At 37.5% G+C, this 24,451-nt stretch overlaps 1 protein-coding gene across 3 annotated transcripts; it reads left to right on the top strand.

The window, feature by feature from the left end:
* The first annotated feature begins 178 nt into the window (after positions 1-178).
* On the top strand, positions 179-23,123 carry LOC100559143 (nuclear receptor coactivator 5). Of its 3 annotated transcripts, XM_003223997.4 has the most exons (15): positions 179-317; positions 2,287-2,353; positions 5,465-5,497; positions 6,000-6,080; positions 7,543-7,575; positions 8,063-8,143; positions 9,606-9,638; positions 10,125-10,205; positions 11,291-11,370; positions 11,609-11,735; positions 17,279-17,478; positions 18,095-18,370; positions 19,391-19,612; positions 20,776-20,919; positions 22,786-23,123. In XM_003223997.4, the coding sequence occupies exons 2-15, from the start codon at positions 2,295-2,297 to the stop codon at positions 22,842-22,844; spliced, it is 1,509 nt and encodes a 502-aa protein (XP_003224045.2). In that variant the 5' UTR covers positions 179-317; positions 2,287-2,294; the 3' UTR covers positions 22,845-23,123. The 3 variants fall into 3 exon arrangements, with proteins under 3 accessions (XP_003224045.2, XP_016850954.2, XP_008113838.1); XM_016995465.2 differs by lacking the exon at positions 18,095-18,370; XM_008115631.3 differs by lacking the exons at positions 6,000-6,080; positions 7,543-7,575; positions 8,063-8,143; positions 9,606-9,638.
* The last annotated feature ends 1,328 nt before the right edge of the window (positions 23,124-24,451 follow it).

Genomic DNA, 24,451 nt, shown 5'->3' with positions numbered 1-24,451 from the left:
CGTTGCCTAGGAAACCGACCAGGCAGCCAATGGCAGCTTCACGGTCCCTAAGATGCGTTGCCTAGGAAACGGACTAGGCCTCAGCCGGTCGAAGTAGTAGCTGCGCGTTCGCTGACGAAAGCAGGCCTCGCGCTTCCCTCCGCCTTCGTGGGGCGGGTCGAGAATGCCCCGTCTCGGAAGAGGAGGAGCCGGAGAGGGGCGGGAGTCGGCCTGCCTTCCATTCACGCCGTCTTCGGGCCCGAGACTGGAAAGAGAAGAGAGGCAGGAGGCGTAAGAAAAACCAAGGCCTTCTCCGGGACGAGAGGCGCCCTGAAGGAGTGAGTCGGAGCTTGTTGCCATATTTATTCCAAATCTGCATCATGGGTTTAACCTTTGTGTTATTGTTCTGTTAACCTCTCTTTCCCCCGTCTTAAGAAGCTACTTTAATGGCTATTTGCTGGATATATTTTAAATTGCATTTATTTTGTTTATTTCACAGCCAAACAAAAGCATTTTCTTTGTTTTTAGGCCTCTTCTTAGGGTTCTTTGGGGCGCTGATTCAGAAAATTGTATTGGATAGACCCCATCAGCTCTAGTTTCATAGATATGGTTGAATTTACAAAATCTATAAAATGTATAAAGGGTTGTATCATAAATCTGTGTCTTTAGTATGAAATACATAGATTTTCATGTTGTGCACATTCCTTTCAATTATTATTAATCCATTGTATTTATTACCTACTCTATTCATGGTAATAATACATTTTATTTATGACATGATGGGTACAAGTCAAAAACATACAAGCATAATATATATGCAACAAATTACACTGATAAAAACACTAAAATACTATATACAGTAGAGTTTCAGTTATCCAACATAAACAGGCCGGCAGAATGTTGGATAAGCGAATATGTTGGATAATAAGGAGGCATTAAGGAAAAGCCTATTAAACATCAAATTAGGTTATGATTTTACAAATGAAGCACCAAAACATCATGTTAGACAACAAATTTGGCAGAAAAAGTAGTTCAGTATGCAGTAATGCTATGTAGTAATTACTGTATTTATGAATTTAGTACCAAAATATCACGATATATTGAAAACATTGACTACAAAAATGCGTTGGCTAATCCAGAACGTTGGATAAGCGAGTGTTGGATAAGTGAGACTCTACTGTAGTACACTAAACACTAAACTATTATTGACAAGCTGGAAGGTGTACAGAGAAGGGCAACTAAAATGATCAAAGGTCTGGAGACCGTTCCCCGAAGAGTGTCTTAAACAATTGGGTCTGTTTAGCTTGCAGAAGAGAAGGTTGAGAGGAGACATTATAGCCATGTATAAATATGTGAAAGGGTATGATAAGGAAGACGGAGCAGGCTTGTTTTCTTCTGCCCTTTAAAGTCTTTAAAGCCTATTTAAAATACATAAAACACCACACAACACCATCAACTTGATCTTAAAAACCATCTTTAAAAATCTGCCAGAAAATAAAGGCCTTTTGTGACTTTGTATCTCAATCACAGTGATAAAAGAAGAATACAAATAAATAAAATGGTTGTCCTTGTTGTTGTTATCATTGTCCTTCTTTCTCCACCCCCATATTCTCCTCCCAACAGCTTTCTGAAGTAGGATAGGATGAGACTTAGCCACTAGACTTAGGAAGTGAATTATTTATTTATTACTTATTTACATCACTTTTATCCCGCCTTTCTCCCCGAGGGGACTCAAAGCGGTTTACAATAAATAGGCAAAAATTCAATGCCTAAAAACAAGATCAAGAGGAATCAAGAGGATACAGAGAGTGTGGACCAATCTACACTGCCATATAATCCAGTTTCTAAATCCAGATTATCTGCCTTGAACTGGATTATATGACAGTGTAGGCTCATATAATCCAGTTTAAAGCAGACAATCTGGATTCAGGAACTGGATTGTGTGGCAGTGTAGATCCAGCCTCAGAACAACTACAAATGGAAACCCAAGTGTGCCTGACCTAGTATCTATTTTTGTAGTCTCCTCCAGTGAAGGTGATGAAAGAAGATGTGAAAAAGACTGAACTAACTTACTATTAATATCTTCGTATGTGTATGTATGTAATTTGCCAGCATGTCAATTTCATAGTAAGAAAGATGAGAGTTTTAACCGTTTTTATTATTTTTGTAATGTAGTAAACACTGAAGGAAAATGTAACTGAATGGTTAACAGTTGTTTTGCAGTTGGAAAAAGATGATAGATAAAACAAATTAAAAAGATTTTAAAAATGCTTCTGAAATCTATAATAGTTTTTTCGTCCCATTTAGAAATTAAAATGTCTTCATGGGTCAAAGTAACAACAGACAAACCCCATGCACCTGATCCTGAAAAGAGGTAATATAATATTTGGATTGCATTTGCTATTATTTTGATGTTGTTTTTACCAGTTATAAAATGATTTGAATTTTAATAATCTCATTGTTTTGCAAATACTTGCACTTTAGAGAGTTAGGAAAATGCTCTTAACTCTTTTTTATTCCGATGTAATTATTGTTTTGTTTTAAAAAATACATGATATGCTGTTTGATAGTTTTAATCTAAATGACTTGAAGTTTGCATTACTATAATCCTTTTGACGTCACTAGGAATTTTGTGCATAGAATTTAATACAGATGGAAACCTTTTTGAAATAATACTGTTGAAAGTTAATCACATCCTATATCCTTGTTCCATAGCCTCTTTGTTAGTAGCCAGCTGTTCTGAGGCTGGATCTACACTGCCATATAATCCAGTTTCTGAATCCAGATTATCTGCTCTGATCTGGATTATAAGAGTCTACACTACCATATAATCCAATTCTAATCGGATAATTTGGATTCAGAAGCTGGATTATATGGCAGTAAGATTGGTATACTGCGAACAAGCTGCATCCAAATTGTTCACTACTTTGTTAATCCATGTAGACAGCTAAGAAAAAATAGCTTGTTGTGGAAACAAGGATTGGTGAGAAAGTTTCAGTGGAAACTCCTTTTTCCCACAATAACTCTTTCAGGACTGTATTTCCCTTCCAAGGGGTAGATTTATCTCACTTCCTGTTGTCTCACCCCCTTTTTTAACTGTGAGTCATTTGTAAGTTGAAGGTTTGTAACTCGGCGACTGCCTGTACTGAGAAGTTCTAGAGGTTACTCAATGAAATTGCAATATCACCAGCATCATATTGGATTGCTTGCAGCCGTACTGCTCCCTTGTTGGATGTGCAAGACAAGCGGCGTTGTAAAATGAGAGCCCCTTCCCACACAGAAATGTTTGGGTCAGACAAACAGATTCTTACTGAGGAGAAGCAGTTGGAGTTTTGGCTTTACTGAAGAATATTAGCAACTTTCTTCCATTTTAAGAGTTAAAAATAGCCTTTTCACTAGCTGCTAGCAGGTGGTGTGCTAGTGAGGTACCCTGATAGATTAAGATACATCCTTATAAATAGTCCTTGTTTGGAAGAGTACGTCTTATAAGTGCCTTGTGCTTCTTTTTGGGAGATAGTTGTCTTTATTGTTACTTTCTTTGGTGACTTTGTATGATCTTCCCATCTTGTTTTCTAGTTGCTTTAACACTCCAACTAATTTGTATAACATGGGACATTTATATACCTAAGAATGACTTAAAGTAAAAAAAAACCTTTGACATTTAATATATTTTGCACAGTGGGAGTGCTGGACACCCAAATGAACATAGATCAGGGCTGGTGTTTGCGCAATGCTCAATATCTTATCAGATTGCAAATTCTGATGACTTTTGGCAGCATAACTGAGGTTAAGGATTGCTAGGAGTTGCAATCCAGCAACATTTGCATAATTCCCATCCATGGTTTAGACCTTCTTGGGCCCTGAAGGACCTTATCCTTGTTTGTATAGTGGCCACTGCTTCATAACTCTGAAGGGATCAGCATTTGCTTTTCATTTTCAGAGTTAAAGCAGTCACTTACTTAGCAGAATAGATTTTCTTTCTGTCTGTATTTAGAAAGATAGTTAACCGCAAATGAAGCAGGACCAAACAGCTGTCATCCTTATGTTGCTTCGGGTGCTTGACAGATCTTTTCTTACTGTGTTTTATTGAGCTTCTCTGTCTGCACCTGTTTAGGCTTTAAACCTGGCAACTTAAGCAAAAGTGTGTACAGTAACTCACCTACTGAAATTTACTTGAGGAGAAGGCACAGTGTATATGAGTATATATCTTGATACATTATAATTTGGTTTGAGGGAACAGAATGTTGACAGTAGTGTATAATAGCATTTTTGCAATTTCCTTAGTTGTCATTTCTCCACTCTATTGCTCTCTTTCAGTATCTAATATTCATTCATTCATTCCATTTATATCCCTCCTCTTTTCCCCAGCAGCGTACCCAATATAAATGTCAGCATAGATTAAAACAATTTGCAGATAGAAACATAATAATAAAATTTAAAAATAATCAAGCAAGTAATACTGTTAAAACATGAATAGCTTCAAACATATTTAAAACACAATAAAGGTGATGAAAGTATAATACTTGTGTTAAAAGACCATTTTCCCACAGTCAGTATACAGCCAAAAAACCATCTAAATAAAAATGTTGTAACTTGAAAACAGAGTAAGGAGGGGAAACAACCAAACCCTCCTCCAATGAACTGGAGACTCGGAATCATCAAGAGTGATATAATCTTCCATGTGGTGGTGTGAACCTGGGCCACACAGAGTTTTATATGTCTGAATTCTGCCCAGTCGTGGACTGTAACTGGTGAAGTGGCTCCCACAACAGACTTACGTTACTCCTGTAACCATCTCTGGTCAGCAGGATCTTGGACCCTCTGAAGTTTCCGAATAGTTTCCAAACGCAGACCCTCGTCAAGTGTATAAGTGTAATCCAGATAGGATTTGAACAAAACATGTGTCACTATAGCCAATTCAGACATTTCCCAGGAATGGGTGCAGCTGGCACACTAGTTGTAGTTGGCAAACATACTCTTGGCCACTGCTGAAACCTGGATATCCTGATCAGATCTGAGTCCAGGAGTAATACCAAGCTACCAACCTTAGGTGGAGTGTCCCTCCTTCAGTACAGGCTGAATCCCCTATTTACAAGTTTGACATTTGACTGATTAGGAGGACCTCTGTGTTATCTTGATTCACTTATTCCGTCTTATCCAGTCCCTTTCTGAGAGCAGGCACTGGTTTAGCACCAAATAGCTTCCTCAGGATGTGATGGAAAAGAAAAACATCTATTTGAGTATGTTGATGGCAAGTTCAGCCAACTTCTTTTAACAGTTGATGTGTGTGTTAAATAGCAAATAATATATTAAGTGTTCTTAATTTTAGATGTTGAAAGTGTAGAATCTTGTTAAAACCATTCCTCCGCTTTGTTCAGTCTTTTGTAGCCGTAGTTTGTAACATTGATGTATTGACTGCTTTTGCAGTGTATCTTCAACAGAAATTAACCTGCACTCCTTCCCCTTCTTTCATGTTTTGGTCCAGGCACAGACAAGGAAAGATCCCACGACTTCTGGAGTAAGTAACCCGCAGTAAATAGATTTTAGGTTGTCAAATTTGAACTTCTGAAAAACGTGCATTGGTAATACGCTTTCAGATAGTCTCAAGCACAAGGGTGCCCTTTGAACATTTTCTTGATAAACAAAAGTGCTAGGGATATATTTTCAGGAAAATTATATCTGCACACAATTTGACTGTTCTGTGTCCATATGCTATTTTTTCCTCCAAAGTGACCCTCTTGAACTTAATATAAGAAACCTTTCACTGAATCTGTACAACATGTATGAATCCAATGTTGAATTGTGGTATAGATACATAATGTCAGTTCAAAGACATCGTATCTGGAAAATTCACCACAGTTTTTCTCTAGCTTTTCACTAATGGTCATGTAGCAATTTGTACAGTAAGACACTGGTGTTTTCTTTTTTGCATTAACTGAGGGCAGAATTCAGAATTCCTTGGTAGTATTTGTCTTGCACGTAAAAGACTTCTGACAATCCTTACATTTTATTTCTTCTAGCAAAAATCCTTTCGAAACCATTACGAAGAGCTCTTACTCTCCCCCTGATGGTTATTCAGAGGACTATGAAGATGCCAACAGGTTAGAAGTGTGTTTACAGTAGTTCTAATGTATACTTTCAGGGCTTTTGATGAGTAATAATGAACTGGATGTTCTTAAGATATTTGTTACACTATAAATTAACATCAGAGTTATTTTAGGCATAAACTTTGTATCCCCAAACCAGGTTATATAACTTTGGACATTGATCTCCAAAGCTGTTGATTCTTTGTGTGCAATTTCCTTAGTTGTCATTTCTCCACTCCATTTCTCTCTTTCAGTATCTAATATTCATTAATTTAATTCATTTCCCCCCCTTTTCCCCAGAAGAGTACCCAATATAAACTTCAGTATAGATTAAAACAATGTGCAGATAGAAACATAATAATAAAACCTTTTAAAAAATAATCAAGCAAGTAATACTGTTACAAACACAGATAGCTTAAAACATATTTAAAACATGATAGAGGTGATGAAAGTATGACACTTGTGTTAAAAGACCATTTTCCCACAGTCAGTATACAGCCAAAGAACTATCTAAATAAAAATGTTGTCAATTGTCAGTGAAAAGAGAGTAAGGAGGAGAAACAACCAATGATTATTTGTCCCCTATACTCACAAAACATGCCTATGGTGATGGTGGGACAAGAGAAAGCCCTCCTCCAACGAACTGGAGACTCAGGGTCTTCTAGAGTGATATAATCTTCCATATGGTGGTGTAAACCTGGGCCACACAGAGCTTTATGTGTCTGAATTCTGCCCAATCATGGACTGTAGCCAGTGAAATGGCTCCCACAACAGACCTATATTACTCCTGTAGCCACCCCTGGTCAGCAGGATCTTGGACCCTCTTAAGTTTCCAAATAGTTTCCAATAGCAGACCCTTGTCAAGTGCATGAGATAGGATTTGAACAAGACATGTGCCATCATAGCCAAATTGGACATTTCCAGGAATGGGTGCAGTGACTACACTACATTTAGTTTGGAAACATACTCTTGGCCACTGCTGAAACCTGGACACCCTGATCAGATTTAAGTCCAGGAATAATACCGAGCTATGAACCTCAGGTGGAGTGGCCCTCCCTCAGTACAGGCTGAACCCCCTATTTGCAGGTTTGACATTCAACTGATTGGGAGGACCTCTGTGTTATCTTGATTCAGCTTATTCCATCTTATCCAGTCCCTTCCTGAGAGCAGGCACTGATTTAGCACGAAATATCTTCCTCAGGAAGTGATGGAAAAGAAAAATCTATTTGAGCATGTTGATGGCAAATTCCAGCCAACCGCTTTTAAGAGTTGATATGTGTGTTAAATAGCAAATAATATATTAAGAGTTCTTAATTTAAGATGTTGGAAGTGTAGAATCTTGTTATATCCATTCCTTCCCTTTGTTCAGTCTTTTGTAGCTGTAGTTTGTAACATTGATTTATTGACTGCTATTTGCAGTGTATCTTCAACAGAAATTAACCTGCACTCCTTCCCCTTCTTTCATGTTTTGGTCCAGGCACAGACAAGGAAAGATCCCACGACTTCTGGAGTAAGTAACCCACAGTAAATATATTTTAGGTTGTGAAAAACGTGCATTGGTAATATGCTTTCAGATAGTCTCAAGCACCAGGGTGCCCTTTGAACATTTTCTTGATAAACAAAAGTGCTAGTGATACATTTTCAGGAAAATTATATCTGCACACAATTTGACTGTTCTGTGTCCATATGCTATTTTTTCCTCCAAAGTGACCCTCTTGAACTTAATATAAGAAACCTTTCACTGAATCTGTACAACATGTATGAATCCAATGTTGAATTGTGGTATAGATACATAATGTCAGTTCAAAGACATCGTATCTGGATAATTCACCACAGTTTTTCTCTAGCTTTTCACTAATGGTCATGTAGCAATTTGTACAGTAAGACACTGGTGTTTTCTTTTTTGCATTAACTGAGGGCAGAATTCAGAATTCCTTGGTAGTATTTGTCTTGCACGTAAAAGACTTCTGACAATCCTTACATTTTATTTCTTCTAGCAAAAATCCTTTCGAAACCATTACGAAGAGCTCTTACTCTCCCCCTGATAATTATTCAGAGGACTATGAAGATGCCAACAGGTTAGAAGTGTGTTTACAGTAGTTCTAATGTATTCTTTCAGGGCTTATGATGAGTAATAATGAACTGGATGTTCTTAAGATATTTGTTACACTATAAATTAACATCAGAGTTATTTTAGGCATAAACTTTGTATCCCCAAACCAGGTTATATAACTTTGGACATTGATCTCCAAAGCTGTTGATTCTTTGTGTGCAATTTCCTTAGTTGTCATTTCTCCACTCTATTTCTCTCTTTCAGTATCTAATATTCATTCATTTAATTCATTTCCCCCCCTTTTCCCCAGAAGAGTACCCAATATAAACTTCAGTATAGATTAAAACAATGTGCAGATAGAAACATAATAATAAAACCTTTTAAAAAATAATCAAGCAAGTAATACTGTTACAAACACAGATAGCTTAAAACATATTTAAAACATGATAGAGGTGATGAAAGTATGACACTTGTGTTAAAAGACCATTTTCCCACAGTCAGTATACAGCCAAAGAACTATCTAAATAAAAATGTTGTCAATTGTCAGTGAAAAGAGAGTAAGGAGGGGAAACAACCAATGATTATTTGTCCCCTATACTCACAAAACATGCCTATGGTGATGGTGGGACAAGAGAAAGCCCTCCTCCAACGAACTGGAGACTCAGGGTCTTCTAGAGTGATATAATCTTCCATATGGTGGCGTAAACCTGGGCCACACAGAGCTTTATGTGTCTGAATTCTGCCCAATCATGGACTGTAGCCAATGAAATGGCTCCCACAACAGACCTATATTACTCCTGTAGCCACCCCTGGTCAGCAGGATCTTGGACCCTCTTAAGTTTCCAAATAGTTTCCAATAGCAGACCCTTGTCAAGTGCATGAGATAGGATTTGAACAAGACATGTGCCATCATAGCCAAATTGGACATTTCCAGGAATGGGTGCAGTGACTACACTACATTTAGTTTGGAAACATACTCTTGGCCACTGCTGAAACCTGGACACCCTGATCAGATTTAAGTCCAGGAATAATACCGAGCTATGAACCTCAGGTGGAGTGGCCCTCCCTCAGTACAGGCTGAACCCCCTATTTGCAGGTTTGACATTCAACTGATTGGGAGGACCTCTGTGTTATCTTGATTCAGCTTATTCCATCTTATCCAGTCCCTTCCTGAGAGCAGGCACTGATTTAGCACGAAATATCTTCCTCAGGAAGTGAGGGAAAAGAAAAATCTATTTGAGCATGTTGATGGCAAATTCCAGCCAACCGCTTTTAAGAGTTGATATGTGTGTTAAATAGCAAATAATATATTAAGAGTTCTTAATTTAAGATGTTGGAAGTGTAGAATCTTGTTATATCCATTCCTTCCCTTTGTTCAGTCTTTTGTAGCTGTAGTTTGTAACATTGATTTATTGACTGCTATTTGCAGTGTATCTTCAACAGAAATTAACCTGCACTCCTTCCCCTTCTTTCATGTTTTGGTCCAGGCACAGACAAGGAAAGATCCCACGACTTCTGGAGTAAGTAACCCACAGTAAATATATTTTAGGTTGTGAAAAACGTGCATTGGTAATATGCTTTCAGATAGTCTCAAGCACCAGGGTGCCCTTTGAACATTTTCTTGATAAACAAAAGTGCTAGTGATACATTTTCAGGAAAATTATATCTGCACACAATTTGACTGTTCTGTGTCCATATGCTATTTTTTTCCTCCAAAGTGACCCTCTTGAACTTAATATAAGAAACCTTTCACTGAATCTGTGCAACATGTATGAATCCAATGTTGAATTGTGGTATAGATACATAATGTCAGTTCAAAGACATCGTATCTGGATAATTCACCACAGTTTTTCTCTAGCTTTTCACTAATGGCCATGTAGCAGTTTCTACAGTAAGACACTAGTGTTTTCCTTTTTGCATTACCTGAGGCAGAATTCAGAATTCCTTAGTAGTATTTGTCTTGCACGTAAAAGACTTCTGACAATCCTTAATTTTATTTCTTCTAGCAAAAACCCTTTCGAAACCATTACGAAGAGCTCTTACTCTCCCCCTGATGGTTATTCAGAGGACTATGAAGATGCCAACAGGTTAGAAATGTGATTACAGTAGTTCTAATGTATACTTTCAGGGCTTATGATGAGTAATAATGAACTGGATGTTCTTAAGATATTTGTTATTCCCACTATAAATTAACATCAGAGTTATTTTAGGCATAAACTTTGTATCCCCAAACCGGATGATATGACTTTGGACATTGATCTCCAAAGCTTTTGATTCTGTGTGTGAGACCCACTACTACATAGATGAGACACAATTTCATTCTGTTAATACACATTTGAATTCACCCTAAATTTGAAACACACATGCAAGTCAATGAAAATTCCATATTCACTCTCCTAACATTTCCAATTTCAGAAAGGTGAAATGAAAGATCTCTAAGTTGTCAGCCAATATAGACATTGTTAGTCAATATCCATGATGCTGAACTAGCTAGACAAGCTTCTGTGATATAAAGTAGTTTTTTATCTCCCTAAATAGTACTTTAGTATCTATGATATTTATAATGACCCACTGTAATTTACGTCTTGGTCTAGAACTGAGGGTGATCAGGATTTGAAATATCACTCAGACATAGAAACCCCAAGTCATTGGGAAGTCACACTGTCTAGTCTTCCTCTTCTGAAAAAAATCTATCTGAGAAAAAACCCTATGACAAGGTCCCCATAAGTCAGAGTCAATTTGAAGATATATGACATCAATATTTCTAATGGAATATTCAGCTTAAACTCTAGAAAAGAGAATGTATAAAGTCAATGAAAGCAAGAGCCAAAAGCTAAAGGATCTTAAAGAAACTAAGGACACAAGGAAGAAACAGTAGCAAATGTATGTGGATGTATACTCTGAGTATTTAAATAATACTGCATAAATAACATTTGCCTTATTTTCATGTGTTTGCATAACTAGCTGAGCTTCAAATTTAGAACCAAATCTATTTCAACAATATGGTCAACAATTTAGGATGTCTTTGCCCTTAGCTTTACCTGAGTTGACTAGTGATGTAGACCATTGAAAATAATAACAATAACACCCCTCCCAATAATATTATATGTGATGGCAAGAAATTTATTTTTATTCTGTCTGATTATCTTGTATGTGTGTGTGACTTCCTTAGCTTTGAAGAACTCTTTGGGCAGCAGTATCCATCAGGAGGAAATGAAGATAATTATGAAAGATATCACTATTCTCAGAAAGGTAACATGGCTCCTTTATTATTACCTTGTGATCACATAAATATCAAAAAAATCCTTAACTTGCCTTCTGCTTTTCCAAATTCTAATTCTTGTTATTGGGCTTACGTTGCTTTTTAAGCTGACATATCCAGAATAGATTTCCAAATCATGACAAATTATGTGTTTTCTTTCTTGCTGTTCCTTCTTAAAGTGGTCGCACTTTTTCAGTGTGGTTGTGTGTGTGCTTGTTATTATTTCAGATGATGACTATACTAAGGATGTCCATCGCGAGAAGCTGTACCTGCAGTTTTACCAGCAGGTAGAGAAGGAATGTGACAAGGGGCGACCTTCCGACTGTGTCATTGTTTCCTTCAGCAAAGATCAATCGTAGGTCCTTTTAAAAAACTTTTCAGACTGTAATGATATTTAAACTAAAATCTTAATATTTGGTTTTGTCTTCAGCAATGCAGGTAAACAATTTGATTTAAAGCGACACAAATCTGTGACACAAATAATACATGTTTCATGGCCACATTACTGTCTTTTCATATGGATCTGCCTCTTTCACACAAGAAGATTGAGAATTGAGAAAAAATGCTGAACTCGCTCCCTGTTTTTCTTCTAGCCAGGTTCCTTTTTGTTAGAGACCCTATTTAGATAAAACAGGGAGGGATGGTAGTAAATTGGGTGAGGATTGGGTACCTACCTTTCGCATTGCATTCTGGATATTTTGAATTGTAGTCTCGCCCATTATTCCAGACATGTATGGACCTGTCTTTACAAATGTGGGTCTGTCACTATTCCAGGATAGTTTGGATCATAGTAGGACTTGTCTCATGTATTTCTTTCAGATTTGCAAGTATTAAATCTAAATCTCATGACCCTATTTCACATAACAAGAAGGCTCATTTGAATGGTGCATTGCAAGGCTATAATCACAGTAGCGTCAACTCTGGTTATCAACAAGGCACTTTTTTGAATTTACTGTATTTACCCGAATCTATTGTGCACTTTTTTTGGCTAAATTATCTTCCCAAAATTGCGGTGCATATTGAGTTCTCATCATACTGTAATCTTAGTGCTTAGCCAAAACAAAAGGAGAAGCTACTTCAGGAGCACTTGGAGCTCCTATTTGACGGATGCTATCCCTATAAATTGCCATGGCTCAATGCTGTGCCATCTTGGGATGTGTAGTTTGGTGAGACATCAGCATTCTTTGGCAGCCTCCATGATCCCATAGCTTTGAGCCAGGGTAGTCAAAATGGGTTTAATCTATAGCATAGATGCACTCCAAGGTTTTCTTTTTCATTGCTGGAAGCTTTGATGTTCTGACATTTTTGTTTTGAAAGGAGTTCTAAGCCTGCAATCCCTGTAATGCACACCTTTATGGGCCAAAGAGTGCACTTTTTGCCATTGTGCATTACATTTGACAGCAAATACATCTTGTTTTGGTTTCAGGGTTTTGAAAAATTGTGATTAGATTTGATGGTGCATTAGACTCAAGTAATATGATCAAAAGAAGTTGATGTTTTATCATCCTTGCATGTTAATTATAGGCACCTGAATTGAGAGGATATGATTTTGGTGGTGTCCCTTGATTGTGTAAACATAATTTGGAGTTTGCCATAACTGCATTTTTAAAAGCATTTGATAGTTTAATGTTTTATATATATATACAATTTAAAAGCATTTGATAGTTTAATGTTTTATATGATAGTTTTATATGAAAGTTTGGATTACATTGAGTTGTTGCTAATGAAGCCGATTCAGGAAACATAAAGTTGGGTTGCCCTCATAAACTTGGAGTGGGCATGATGAGGTCTCTTCAAATACTCTGTATCGCGTTCAGTGTCAGAAACCTTAGGGCAAGCAATGCCTTCAGCATTTTGTATTAAGTATTCAGTGTTTCCACTTAAATTATTTTGTGTCTGTTCTCTGAAACAAAATGACAGTCTTCAGTCACATAAGCAAAGCTACATATTAACATCTTTAATTGGTTTTATCTCAAATATATTTTGATTTCTCTTCAATGTCTTCTAATTCAAAAATTCTGTTCATGGCACATCTAATGGCTCTCAATTTGTTAAATGCTAAAAAAATTGGGAGCTCCATGATAATTCAATTAAGCTTTTCTCAACTTATCATCTTACCTATTTTTTCAGTCTGTCATAGTATTAATAGTATTTCCAACTTTATAATATACTAGCTGTGCCCGGCCACGCGTTGCTGTGGCGAAGTCTGGTGGTATGGGAAATAAAGTATTGAGGAATTGGTGGTAGTTAAGGTAAAGGGTAAAGGTTTTCCCCTGACGTTAAGTCCAGTCGTGTCCAACTCTGGGGTTTGGTGCTCATCTCCATTTCTAAGCCGAAGAGCCGGCGTTGTCCGTAGACTCCTCCAAGGTCATGTGGGATGACTACATGGAGCGGCGTTACCTTCCCGCCGGAGCAGTACCTATTGATGCACTCACATTTGCATGTTTTCGAACTTCTGGGTTGGCAGAAGCTGGAGCTTACAGTGGGGGCTCTCTCCGCTCCCCCAATTCAAACCTGTGGCCTTTCAGTCCAGAAGTTCAGCAGCTCAGCGCTTTAACACGCTGCGCCATCAGGGGATATTATTTCCTAAAGGTTGTGAATATACAATATTTCTGATTGGTTTTTTTTGTTTGTTGGAGGCAAGTATGAATGCTGCAATTAGGAAAAATGATTAGGATGTAATGGCCTTGCAGCTGTAAAGCCTGGCTGTTTCCTCCCTGAGTGAATTTTTTGTTGGGAGGTGTTAGCTGGCCCTGATTGTTTCCTGTCTGGAATTCCCTTGTATTCAGAGTGGTGTTGTTTGCGATATTTTATGTGGTTCTACTGTCTGTGGCCCTGAGAAAACAGAGGATTTGCCAGACTTTGATGATGGGAATACTTTGTTGGGAGGTGTTAGCTGGCCCTGATTGTTTCCTGTGTGGAATTCCCCTGTTTATTTACTGTCCTGGTTTTAGAGATTATACTGTTCTGCATTATTCTATCCCAGTAATTATTTCATATTAAAGTAGAATCTCACTTATCCAACATTCGCTTATACAATGTTCTGGATTATCCAACGCAGTCTGCCTTTTCATAATCAATGTTTTTGTAGTCAGTGTTTTAAATTCATTGTGATATTTTAGTGGTAAATTTGTAAATACAGTACAGTAGAGTCTCACTTATCCAACATAAACGGGCCGGCAGAACGTTGGATAAGCGAATATGTTGGATAATGAGGAATTAAGGATAACCCTATTAAACATCAAATTAAGTTATGATTTTACAAATTAAGCACCAAAACATCATGTTAGACAACAAATTTGTCAGAAAAAGTAGTTCAGTACACAGTAATGCTATATAGTAATTACTGTATTTATGAATTTAGCACCAAAATATCACGATATATTGAAAGCATTGACTACAAAAATGCGTTGGATAATCCAGAACGTTGGATAAGTGAGTGTTGGATAAGTGAGACTCTACTGTAAATACTACATAGCATTACTGCGCATGGAACTACTTTTTCTGTCAAATTTGTTGTATAATATGATGTTTTGGTGCTTAATTTGTATAACGATTACCTAATTTGATGTTTAGGCTTTTCCTGAATCCCTTCTTATTATCCAACATATTCACTTATCCTGCCGGCCTGTTTACGTTGGATAAGTGAGACTCTACTGTATATTTCTAATCTTATATTATGTGCTCAGAACTGGATTATATGAGGCGCCTTCTTCACAGTTGTATAAAATGCACACTGAAGTGGATTATATGGTAGTGCGGAGTCAAGATAATCCAGTGCAAAGCAGATAATATAAGATTATAAATGGGTTATATAGCTGTGTGGAAGGGCCTTGAGTCTACACTGCCATATAATCCAGTGCAAATTAGATAATCTGTGGAAGAAGTCTAAGTGAGGCCTAAATCTGCCTGTCCCCTAACTGAAACCTGGCTGTCCCTTGGTTGCTAGGCAACCAAGTGGGCAGAGATTAGCCCTCTAAACTGGCAGCAATTGGATAAAAAAATTATTGCTCTCCCTCCAATTAGGACTTTATTTTTCTTTTCTTTTTGTTGTATCAACCTTGAGGCGTGGATGATGGGTTGTGTTGTCAAATTTTGAGGTTGGGGGGCCTGTACTTTTGTTGTTTTGTGAATTGCCGTGATGCCATCACTCTTTTATATATATAGATCATTCCCTAAAAGATATTTTCTGCTTCTCTGAATAATATTCAAGTGTACTTTTTCTGTTGAAGTATGATAAAAGTTTTCACTGAACAAGTAATCAAAAGAATTTAATAAGCAATTTATTATTTGTGTAATATGGTGAATCTACCTAAATGTAATTTTAAGCATAACTTGTATCTTCCTAACTTCCCTTTGTTATTTCAGCTCTAAGATGCTGTATTGGATATTTTAGTAAAATATTTCTCCAATCTCTTGTAATTTCCCATCCATTAGTAGGTAATGGTGTCAGATGCATTTCTTCCCTTCATCCATTTGCTCTCAACACAATAAAACTATTCTTGGAAGTCCATTTACAGCTGAAAACACTGGAAGTCTTGATCCTTCAGTTTCACACAAAACGTCTTTCAGCCTTCAGACATATGGCAATCTTTCTTTCCGGTTGTATTCCAAAAGAGTCACCCAAATACTTTTCCCACTAAAATCCTTATTTACATCTAATAATATGTTAGTCTCAACTGTTTGCAAGTAAGTTTTGAGATATGTTTTAAAAACATCCTCATATTCAACTCCTAATGTCAGCATACATTACAGATTGTATTTCATGGACACAGATTTCTTAATAGCTCAGGTGCGGAGTGGATATGTTGTTTGTTGCAGAAATATTTTTTTAAAATCACCGAAGGTCCAGATGAGTCGAACAACATTTATATAAAACAGGATATCTGTAGTAAATCACATTTCATCACCGTCTCGATGTAAATAGCATCTAACTAGATAAAATTTGGTGTTCTTGCCTATGTGACTTTACCTTTTGTCATGTAAAACCTCTGAAATTCGGTTCATATCTATTATTAATATGATATGACCCAAAAAGGAATGTAATTCTATACTGGCATGATTTCATAACAATAGGCATAAAGACTACATACAAAGTGAAAAATAGATACAAAATGCATTTAGGATCCTTTGAAAGAAAGCAAATTAATACTGGATTACTCCGTCTTATCGTATTGACCACTTTCACTAAACAAATCTCCAAAACATACTTCCTCAAATCCCTGTTCGTTTGTTTTCAGGCATGCAAGAATCCATATTGAAATGCTAAGCACTTTCTCAGTATTATCAACATTAGACACTCTCACAGGTGTTGAAATGGGAGCTGTTCAAGAATTGTGTTCTTGTTCAGTTAACTACTGTACATAAAACTGGAACTTAAGCCCAATAATTTGTAAAACTAAACCTGTCAAATCCAGCCCAGAATTCCATAATCCTGATGTACATTCTTGATATAAATACTTCACACAAGCAAAGCTTTCACCATGCTGCTTGGCATTGTGAAGGCATCAATATTTCCTATATGAAAGACCAGATACCACTTCCCCATTAAAAAAATAAACCTAGATGGCAAAATATTCCATAACCAACTATCAAAAAGACCGGTTTGCAGGGTTATTTTGAAAAGTATACTATACTTCCTGATATTTTTATCATTCAATAATAGGTTTAACCCAACTTGGGAATGCACATCTCCATTTGGGACAGTTCTCATTTATAACAAAGTTCATAACCCCTTCAACCTTGCCACATCAAGAATGAATTCCAGATATATTATCCACATAACTAGCTTGGACTCCTGAATCTTCGCAGGTTGCCGTGATCAGACCACTGTCACTAACTTTTTATTTTTTGGAATTACTTGTAAAATAACTTGCTTCTCCTTCTTTTTCCTTCAAGGGAATACTCAACAGTCATAGGCCATCGGTTGCAGGATCGTGGCCTTGTGGTGGAAATGATATACCTTACATCTGAATCAGGTCTTGCCCGGGCCCTCCAAGACGTCAAAAATGACGGTTCCCCATTTTGTGTTCTTGTTGAACCTGCCAATGTAGCCCTTACCTCTTGCACCGCAATCATGCTTCACCAGTATATTAAAAGTAAGTTTAGCTCCATACTGAAACAATCCCCATTCAGAACCACGCTTTCTAGAGCTTTTCTTCAACATACACAACATTAAAATATATCACGATAGAATACTTTTTAACTGAAACACTTCCAAAACACTGCTGAATATGCTCAAAAATAAAAATAAAACTTCTTTTTTTAAGAAACATACATTGTGCTGAGCAGAAATTTGCTAAACCTAATGTCCCATTTCTGTCTATGAAAAAACCACCTTGTACTGGGTGTTTTTATTGAATTAAAATATACCTTCAGCAACAAACATCCTAATTTATAATTTACAGCTTACGGTTGGAAATTATAACACTGTTCCTCTTGTCCATAATGGCTGCATAAAATTATTCCAGTTTTTAAATTAATTTATTATCAATGAACAAATGAAATGAAAACACACACTGCACCCAATAGAACTGGACCTTTTTTATGCGGAATCCTGAACATATAACCTTTCAGTTAAAAGCAGAAACTCGGTGATGTTAAATCGAAAGTTGGCTTTTAACTTCCAAGTACCAAAAAAACACTGCCCCTTTGTGTCTGGTTTTGTCTTAAAAGTAACCTTTTAAAAAAGCAAGGTATCTCTCTTCTCCGTAGTACATCGTAATATGCCCATGGACGATGCGTTGGCTCTCATAACTAAGGAGTTTGAGAAAATCAATGCGGAGCGTGGCGAACAGGAACGCACCAAGATTTCTCACAAAGCAGCTGATTTGGTGGATGACTACCTAGAGCGGGAGCTTTATGAGAGCTACCATGTGCCTCTAGCCATTAGGCATCTCCTCTTTCTTTTAAGTGAGGGAAAACATTTATATGCGGAAGAATTGAACTCAGTAAGTGACTACCTGAAGACCAGGAGAAATAAGCTTGAAGGTATTCATGATTTCCCCACTTGTTCCCTAAGTCCTGTTCCCTGTAAATGCCACTGTCTCAAAAATGGCCCCAGAGCGCGTTTCATATATTTTTTAAAAAACGAGAAAATACAGAATGTGAAGGCTGATTTTGACCCATCCTGAATCTCTCAAATCTCGGTTCTTATATTAATACAAACCTTCAAATTAGCTTAACATCTTACTTTGTATACAAAGGAAATTCCATATACTTTTTCCAAAATGGTAGGGTAATATTGACAGAAGCTCTTACCTGGGTATATGTCATGATGATAACAGTTTAGACCCAAACATTCCTATGTTCATCCTATGTCTGTACATACATACATCTTTTTCCTAGCAGTGCCTTCTATAAAACTTGAAATAATATCCTTATTGCTGTTTTTTAATTAATTTCTTTTAAGCTCTGTTTGCATGAGGGGAGTTGCTATTTGCCTTTATTGTGTAGAATTGATTTTTCTGCTTATTAAGTCACTTTTAGTGATGAAAGGGCAGGCTGAAGGAAAGAAGAAACAAGGTTTGCCCTGTACAGGGTGGACTCTTAAGAAGGGGAAACATTGTCACATATTAACAGGACATTTTCTGTTGTGGTGAAAAACACTGCGTCTAAATAATAACAATGATAATGATGATGAAACACACTTCCCTTGTTTCCTGCCTGTCTTCTTGTTACAATCACAATTCATGTGACAAAACCCATTCCTTTTCTAACTAAAATGGGATTCAGTACAATCTTAACACTCACACAAACAACTCCAGATCTCATGCACTTTATTCTGTATTCTATAAACAGAAAAATCTAGACCCCCTACAACTTGAAATAGATCAGACAACCTTTGTAAAAGTCAATCCCGTCACCATCAAAAGATACTAAATATTTGCTTGCACGAAAGAACGGTACAGTTAAAGAGAATGTGCGTAAGTCACAAAACTAGCTTCTGCTGTGAATAACTTGTCTGTTCCCTAATCGATGTGTGTCACTTGCTGACTCTTGGTCCTTCAGGCTTTGTTGCAGAAGCGAACTCTTTATCCACTGCCACTGAAAAAGCTGCATACCCACCAAGCGTCAGGCCAAGTACAAGCTCTCTCCCCCAGACTCTAAGCAAACCTCCACCGCTTCTTCCAATGCTGGGATGCAATCCTGCATTAAGCCAATCTTCCAAGTCTTCAGCTAAGCCAGCTTTGTTGGGTGAAAGACCATTGGGCGCCCTTCTTCCAACACCAGGTTGGTAGGACTCTTAATCGTATTAACTTTGCTTTGCAATTAAGCTGGTGATGCTGTAGGAAAGAGTTTGTGGGGATCTTAGTTGAGACAAAAGACCCGATATGGTAGTGTAAAATGAAATGTACAATTCACAAATGCAGTGTCCCTATTCTTGGTGATTTTGTAGCACAGAATCACTGTTTGGATTAATTGTAAGATTTGATCTAGCTTTCTCCAACCAAATACCTTCCAGATTATAGTTGTTTAACTTCCAGTATCTCCCAATGAGCAAATTAGGAAAGGGACAACAGGTTAGGGAAATCTGGATTTAGTCCTTTGGATGAGACATGTGGTGGACAATAGGTAGCTATTTGCTGAGGGAGAATATTTTATCTGGAATGCCAACTTCTTCAGTATTTGTCAGTATGAGTTTTAAGATCTTATCAGAGGCAGATTTGGAGAAAATACGAGCGGACCTTCTCAGTGGTTGCAGTGGGAAAATAGGGCTGCTAGTATAGTATCTCCCCTTAGTCTTCCAGCAGTAAGCAAAGACTTCTTATTAAAGAGTCTTTTTTCCTGTCAATATGATTATATACCTGTGCAGCTGAGTATTGGGACATTGCACTGGCCAACACATTTTGGTGCTTCAAATGTTAGACCCTTTTGACCTGCTGATACCAAAAATGGCACCAGGTCTCTCCTATCAGCTCTAGTTTTTGAGATACAGAAAATATGCCATCTACCATTCACCCATAGAAAACTGTGATAACTCTTATCTAAGAAACTAGAGTTGATTCCGTCTATCCAATGCAATTTTCAGAACCAGTACTCCAAATAATCCCAGGAACAGGCCTAAAACCAAGACACCAAGAAAAAAAAAGCTGGTTGGGCTGTGTAGTTTATAGATGACTGCTCCTCTTATTAGATGCTGTTCACCAGAATATTTTTTAGCCAGTTGTTGCTGTTTGCTTCCCTGTTGCTCAGATTCTCTTGACGTGTTTCTCCTGTTCTGCTTTTACGATTGCATTATAATTCTGTATTATTATTATCGTACATCATTTTGATGGGTTATATATTTCAAGAGTAAGTTAATAGTAATTTTTAAAGTTCCATATATTTGCAAGTAGAAGCCCCTGGCCTACCCCAACTCCCATATAATTGCTTGCCTTGTTGTTTTGAAACAGCACTGACTGGCCCCAAGGGTAAACCTCCACCTCTCCTGACAAAGTCCGTGAAAAGGCCGATCCACCTCACTACTACTCCTCCTCCACATCTACCTGCAAAGCGGCCACTGCTTGGTAGCCGACCAGGCCTGTTGCCAACGCCAGGTAATGGCTGGGTGTGCTTGGAGGGTTGAGGACTGTTTGTTGTGCTTTCCTGTAAGCTCTCACCCTAATTCATGTTGGCCAGAGACTATAAAGTGCAGTGGATAGTGTGTTGGATTCAGAGCTGGGGAAAGTTACTTTTGGACTGGTTTCAAATCCCTGTTGTTGAATCCCACGCCTTCTAGTTACTTTCCAAACACTGGTTGGCATTTTTCTTTCAATCCCTATTCAAATTGAAAGTCACAAGGTGGCATCGGGCAACTACAATATCTCAGGCTTCTTCATAATTACAATAAAATCTAGGAATAAAGATATAGATGAGAAAACAAGAGTGTTAAATTGTAAACTCCATGCATTCTGCTCTATGACATGTCTCAAGAGGCTGTTATCCTGCTAAATTTCTGCCCTCTTTTCAAGTAGAAATCTTTCTTTTACTAACCCTTTCCTTCATGGTGATAAGGATCTTATGTTACCAAATTTCCAGAGTAAAGATTTGGGAGATTAGAGTCTTGCTCTACTTTTGAATGTCACTCCACTTAAATGAGGCTGGGAATTCTTAATTAAAAGGTTACAGGCCTTCTCACCTTTAGTACTTTTTTCCAAGATTATGTGTTTGGCCTAAGATTAGTCAAATAAAAAGTTCCAAGAAGGTTATGGCTCCAGATATTTTTAGCTAGCTATACCATTTTCTGGCTTGACATGGTGGATATCCGCCAGAGTCCCCGAGTATTGCAAAGTACTGAACTTCAGATACTTCTCATTAATGGTGAATCACGGCAGACTTTTGGTATATGAGCTAAGCTAGAAGCCAGTGCCCTTTGCATGTATATAACTTTAGACATCACTTAAAAGCAGCTCATGTTTAATTTCAAGTTGTATATGAGAGAACTGAGCTTTACAGTCATGTGAATGTGGGCCAGAGCCATTTGTAATGTGTGCCTATAGCCTTCCTGACTGCCAAGAGTTTGGAAATAATATCTTCAAAGTTCAAAAGGTCAGGCGGGGGAATTGCTGTATTTAGATTGTCTTCCTTCTCCAAAAATTATTTTTGTGCAGATTTAGGATGTGCTCAGGAATTGCTAGGGCTTTTCAATTTCATTTGCTGAGTGAAAAATGTGTTTGTTGCATTACATTCCCCTGCTTCCGTTCTGTATTTACATTTGTTCATGTGTGGGCACCCTGAAGTGGCTTAATTCTCGCACTTTGTAAGTCAGAGGAGCTAGAAAAGGAAGGAGAGATACTGCTTTTGCCACATGCACGTCTCTCTACTTTTAACGGAAAGAGGAGCAAATTACAAGTATTTCAAAAATACTTATCAAACAGTTTAATCGCCAAAGAAATTACCAGTTAACAGAACAGAAAACAGGCTGTACATTTACAGGCTGTACATTTGTCAAGTGTCACTGAGTCATTGCTGCTTTTATTGGTTCTCTTTTCCAGTCTTGAGTACAAGGAAGGAAGGAAAGCATACAAGTTCCTAGTACCTTTAGAATGCCATAAAAGCAAGATAGGCCATTCTGGGGAAAATGGAAACATTCAGAAAATGGATAGTTGCCTTGTTATGATTGCAGTTTTTCAATTTTGTACTGATAAGCTCTTGTTACTGGGTTTTGGCCAAGCCTGCACATCCTTATTGTAGAAAGAATAGCCATGGTCTGAGTGCATTGTTCCAAAGCAGACCTCTTCAACTTGCGGCCCTCTGGCTGTTTGGGTCTCTGACTCTCAGAAGCTCTTCCCAGCTTGTTCAGTGGTCAGGAATTCTGGGAGCTGAAGTCCAAAAGACCTGAAGGGCCACAGGTTGAAGAGGCTTGTTCTAAGGTGTAACAAGCCAGCCATCTTGGATCACATACCTGCTCTTCCTTTTTGCAGCTACTCAGGCGAGATCAGCACACCACCATTGGGTGCCCAAGCCAAAGTTCCTGGCTTGATGGGACTCCAGGATTAATAACGGAATGAACTGTCAGCCCCAATGGCAACTGTCTTCTTCCAAAACAACAGAGCGTGACGTACATATATTGTTCATACCTCCAGGCAAGCTTAAACATGCATCAATTTTTGTTGTACACATTCCTGAGAACTTTCTTTTCTTCTTTTTTTTACTTGAGTGGAAAAATAAAAATACACATTTGTGGGAGGGTCAGTTTTAGATTCGTAGTACTAATATGTTTTGAAACAGTAAAATCCCCCAATAAAAGAATTTATTTCCAGAGTTTGTAATTTGAGTTCTTTGTGGCTTAGGCATCACTTAACCATTCAGTTTTTAGCCCATGAGAAGTTTTTTCTTTAATGTACACAGCTTCTCAGCCAGAGATGGACTCAACCTGGGGCTATTTTGCTACCGGTATCTCCTGGTGAATTGTTTTGAAGTATTCCAGCCCGAAGGATCTGTAATAATGTGTGGTTTGCTCAGGAAATTGATTTCTGATGTTCAGTGTATACAGCTGTCTTGCAGAGTCAGGACTTCCAGTAATTTAGAGCAATCCTACTGACTTCTGTAGATACTTTGGAATCATGACATAGTAAATAATCACACCTATTTTTCCACCAGAATTCTTGTTAGTTTAGATACCTAATTCATGCATATGAACACACTATAAAAATATTATAAACTTTTCCTTTTAAAAATAGTATGTGCTTTCCAGCTCTTTGTTTGAACCCAAGATGTGCATTGAGAGTGTTACTGGTGCATCAACACATTTTATTAATAAATGCTAGCACTTATCAAATGTTCATTTCTAAAATTTATGTTTTGTGAAGCTTTCCTTTCAAGCTTCTCATTCTCTTACAAACCCTCCACACCTTTTTGTGAATTTCAGAGTTTTAACACAATTCGTTAAGCCTGTTACATCAAGATGGCAGCTGGTTAGGTCACTAGCAAAAGGGCAAGTTGGCTTATTGCATAAACAAATTACCTTTCTATTTATAGCAAATCACTAGCATTTGTTTTGAATAACCCACAAGATGGGAAATGGCAGTGTATGCACAAGTAAAAACAAACCTTTTATCACTTGAGAAGTTGCAAAACAATACAAAATTCTACTAGTATACATCTTGCTAATGCTACACTGAATTTAGGGCACAACTGTAAAATAGACCTCTCAAATACACCCCTAAAATGTATATGTAAACTGGTTTATGGTTGTTGTGCTCTCCTGCTTGAGTAGTGCAGTCTAACCTTGAAAAATAACAAATTTCCTTCAACAAATCTTTCATCTTAGCAAAATCTTAATTTAAAGAAACATTCTTGTATTTTTACAGTTCCCATTGTGGGTATTTAAGAGTTTTTTCAAACTGCACAAACATTCATTAGCCAGCTTTGTTCCTTCACAGAAGAACCTGTAGCTCATACAAATAATCTCTCTGAAGGTAAGTTTTCGCTCTATTCTTGCATTTTTCTGCTTACTGGAAAACTTGACTTTCACCAGAAGAGGGCATCCTTTGCCCAAGCAAAAATTCTGCTTCCTTTTAAATTGGAAAAATACCGGTGGTAGGAATCAATAAGAAGGAAGAAATGAAATTTCTTTAGCAGAAACCA

The sequence above is a fragment of the Anolis carolinensis genome, unplaced genomic scaffold (assembly GCF_035594765.1).
Source record: "Anolis carolinensis isolate JA03-04 unplaced genomic scaffold, rAnoCar3.1.pri scaffold_9, whole genome shotgun sequence".
Lineage (NCBI taxonomy): Eukaryota > Metazoa > Chordata > Lepidosauria > Squamata > Dactyloidae > Anolis > Anolis carolinensis.
This window is presented reverse-complemented; position numbering and strand designations above follow the sequence as displayed.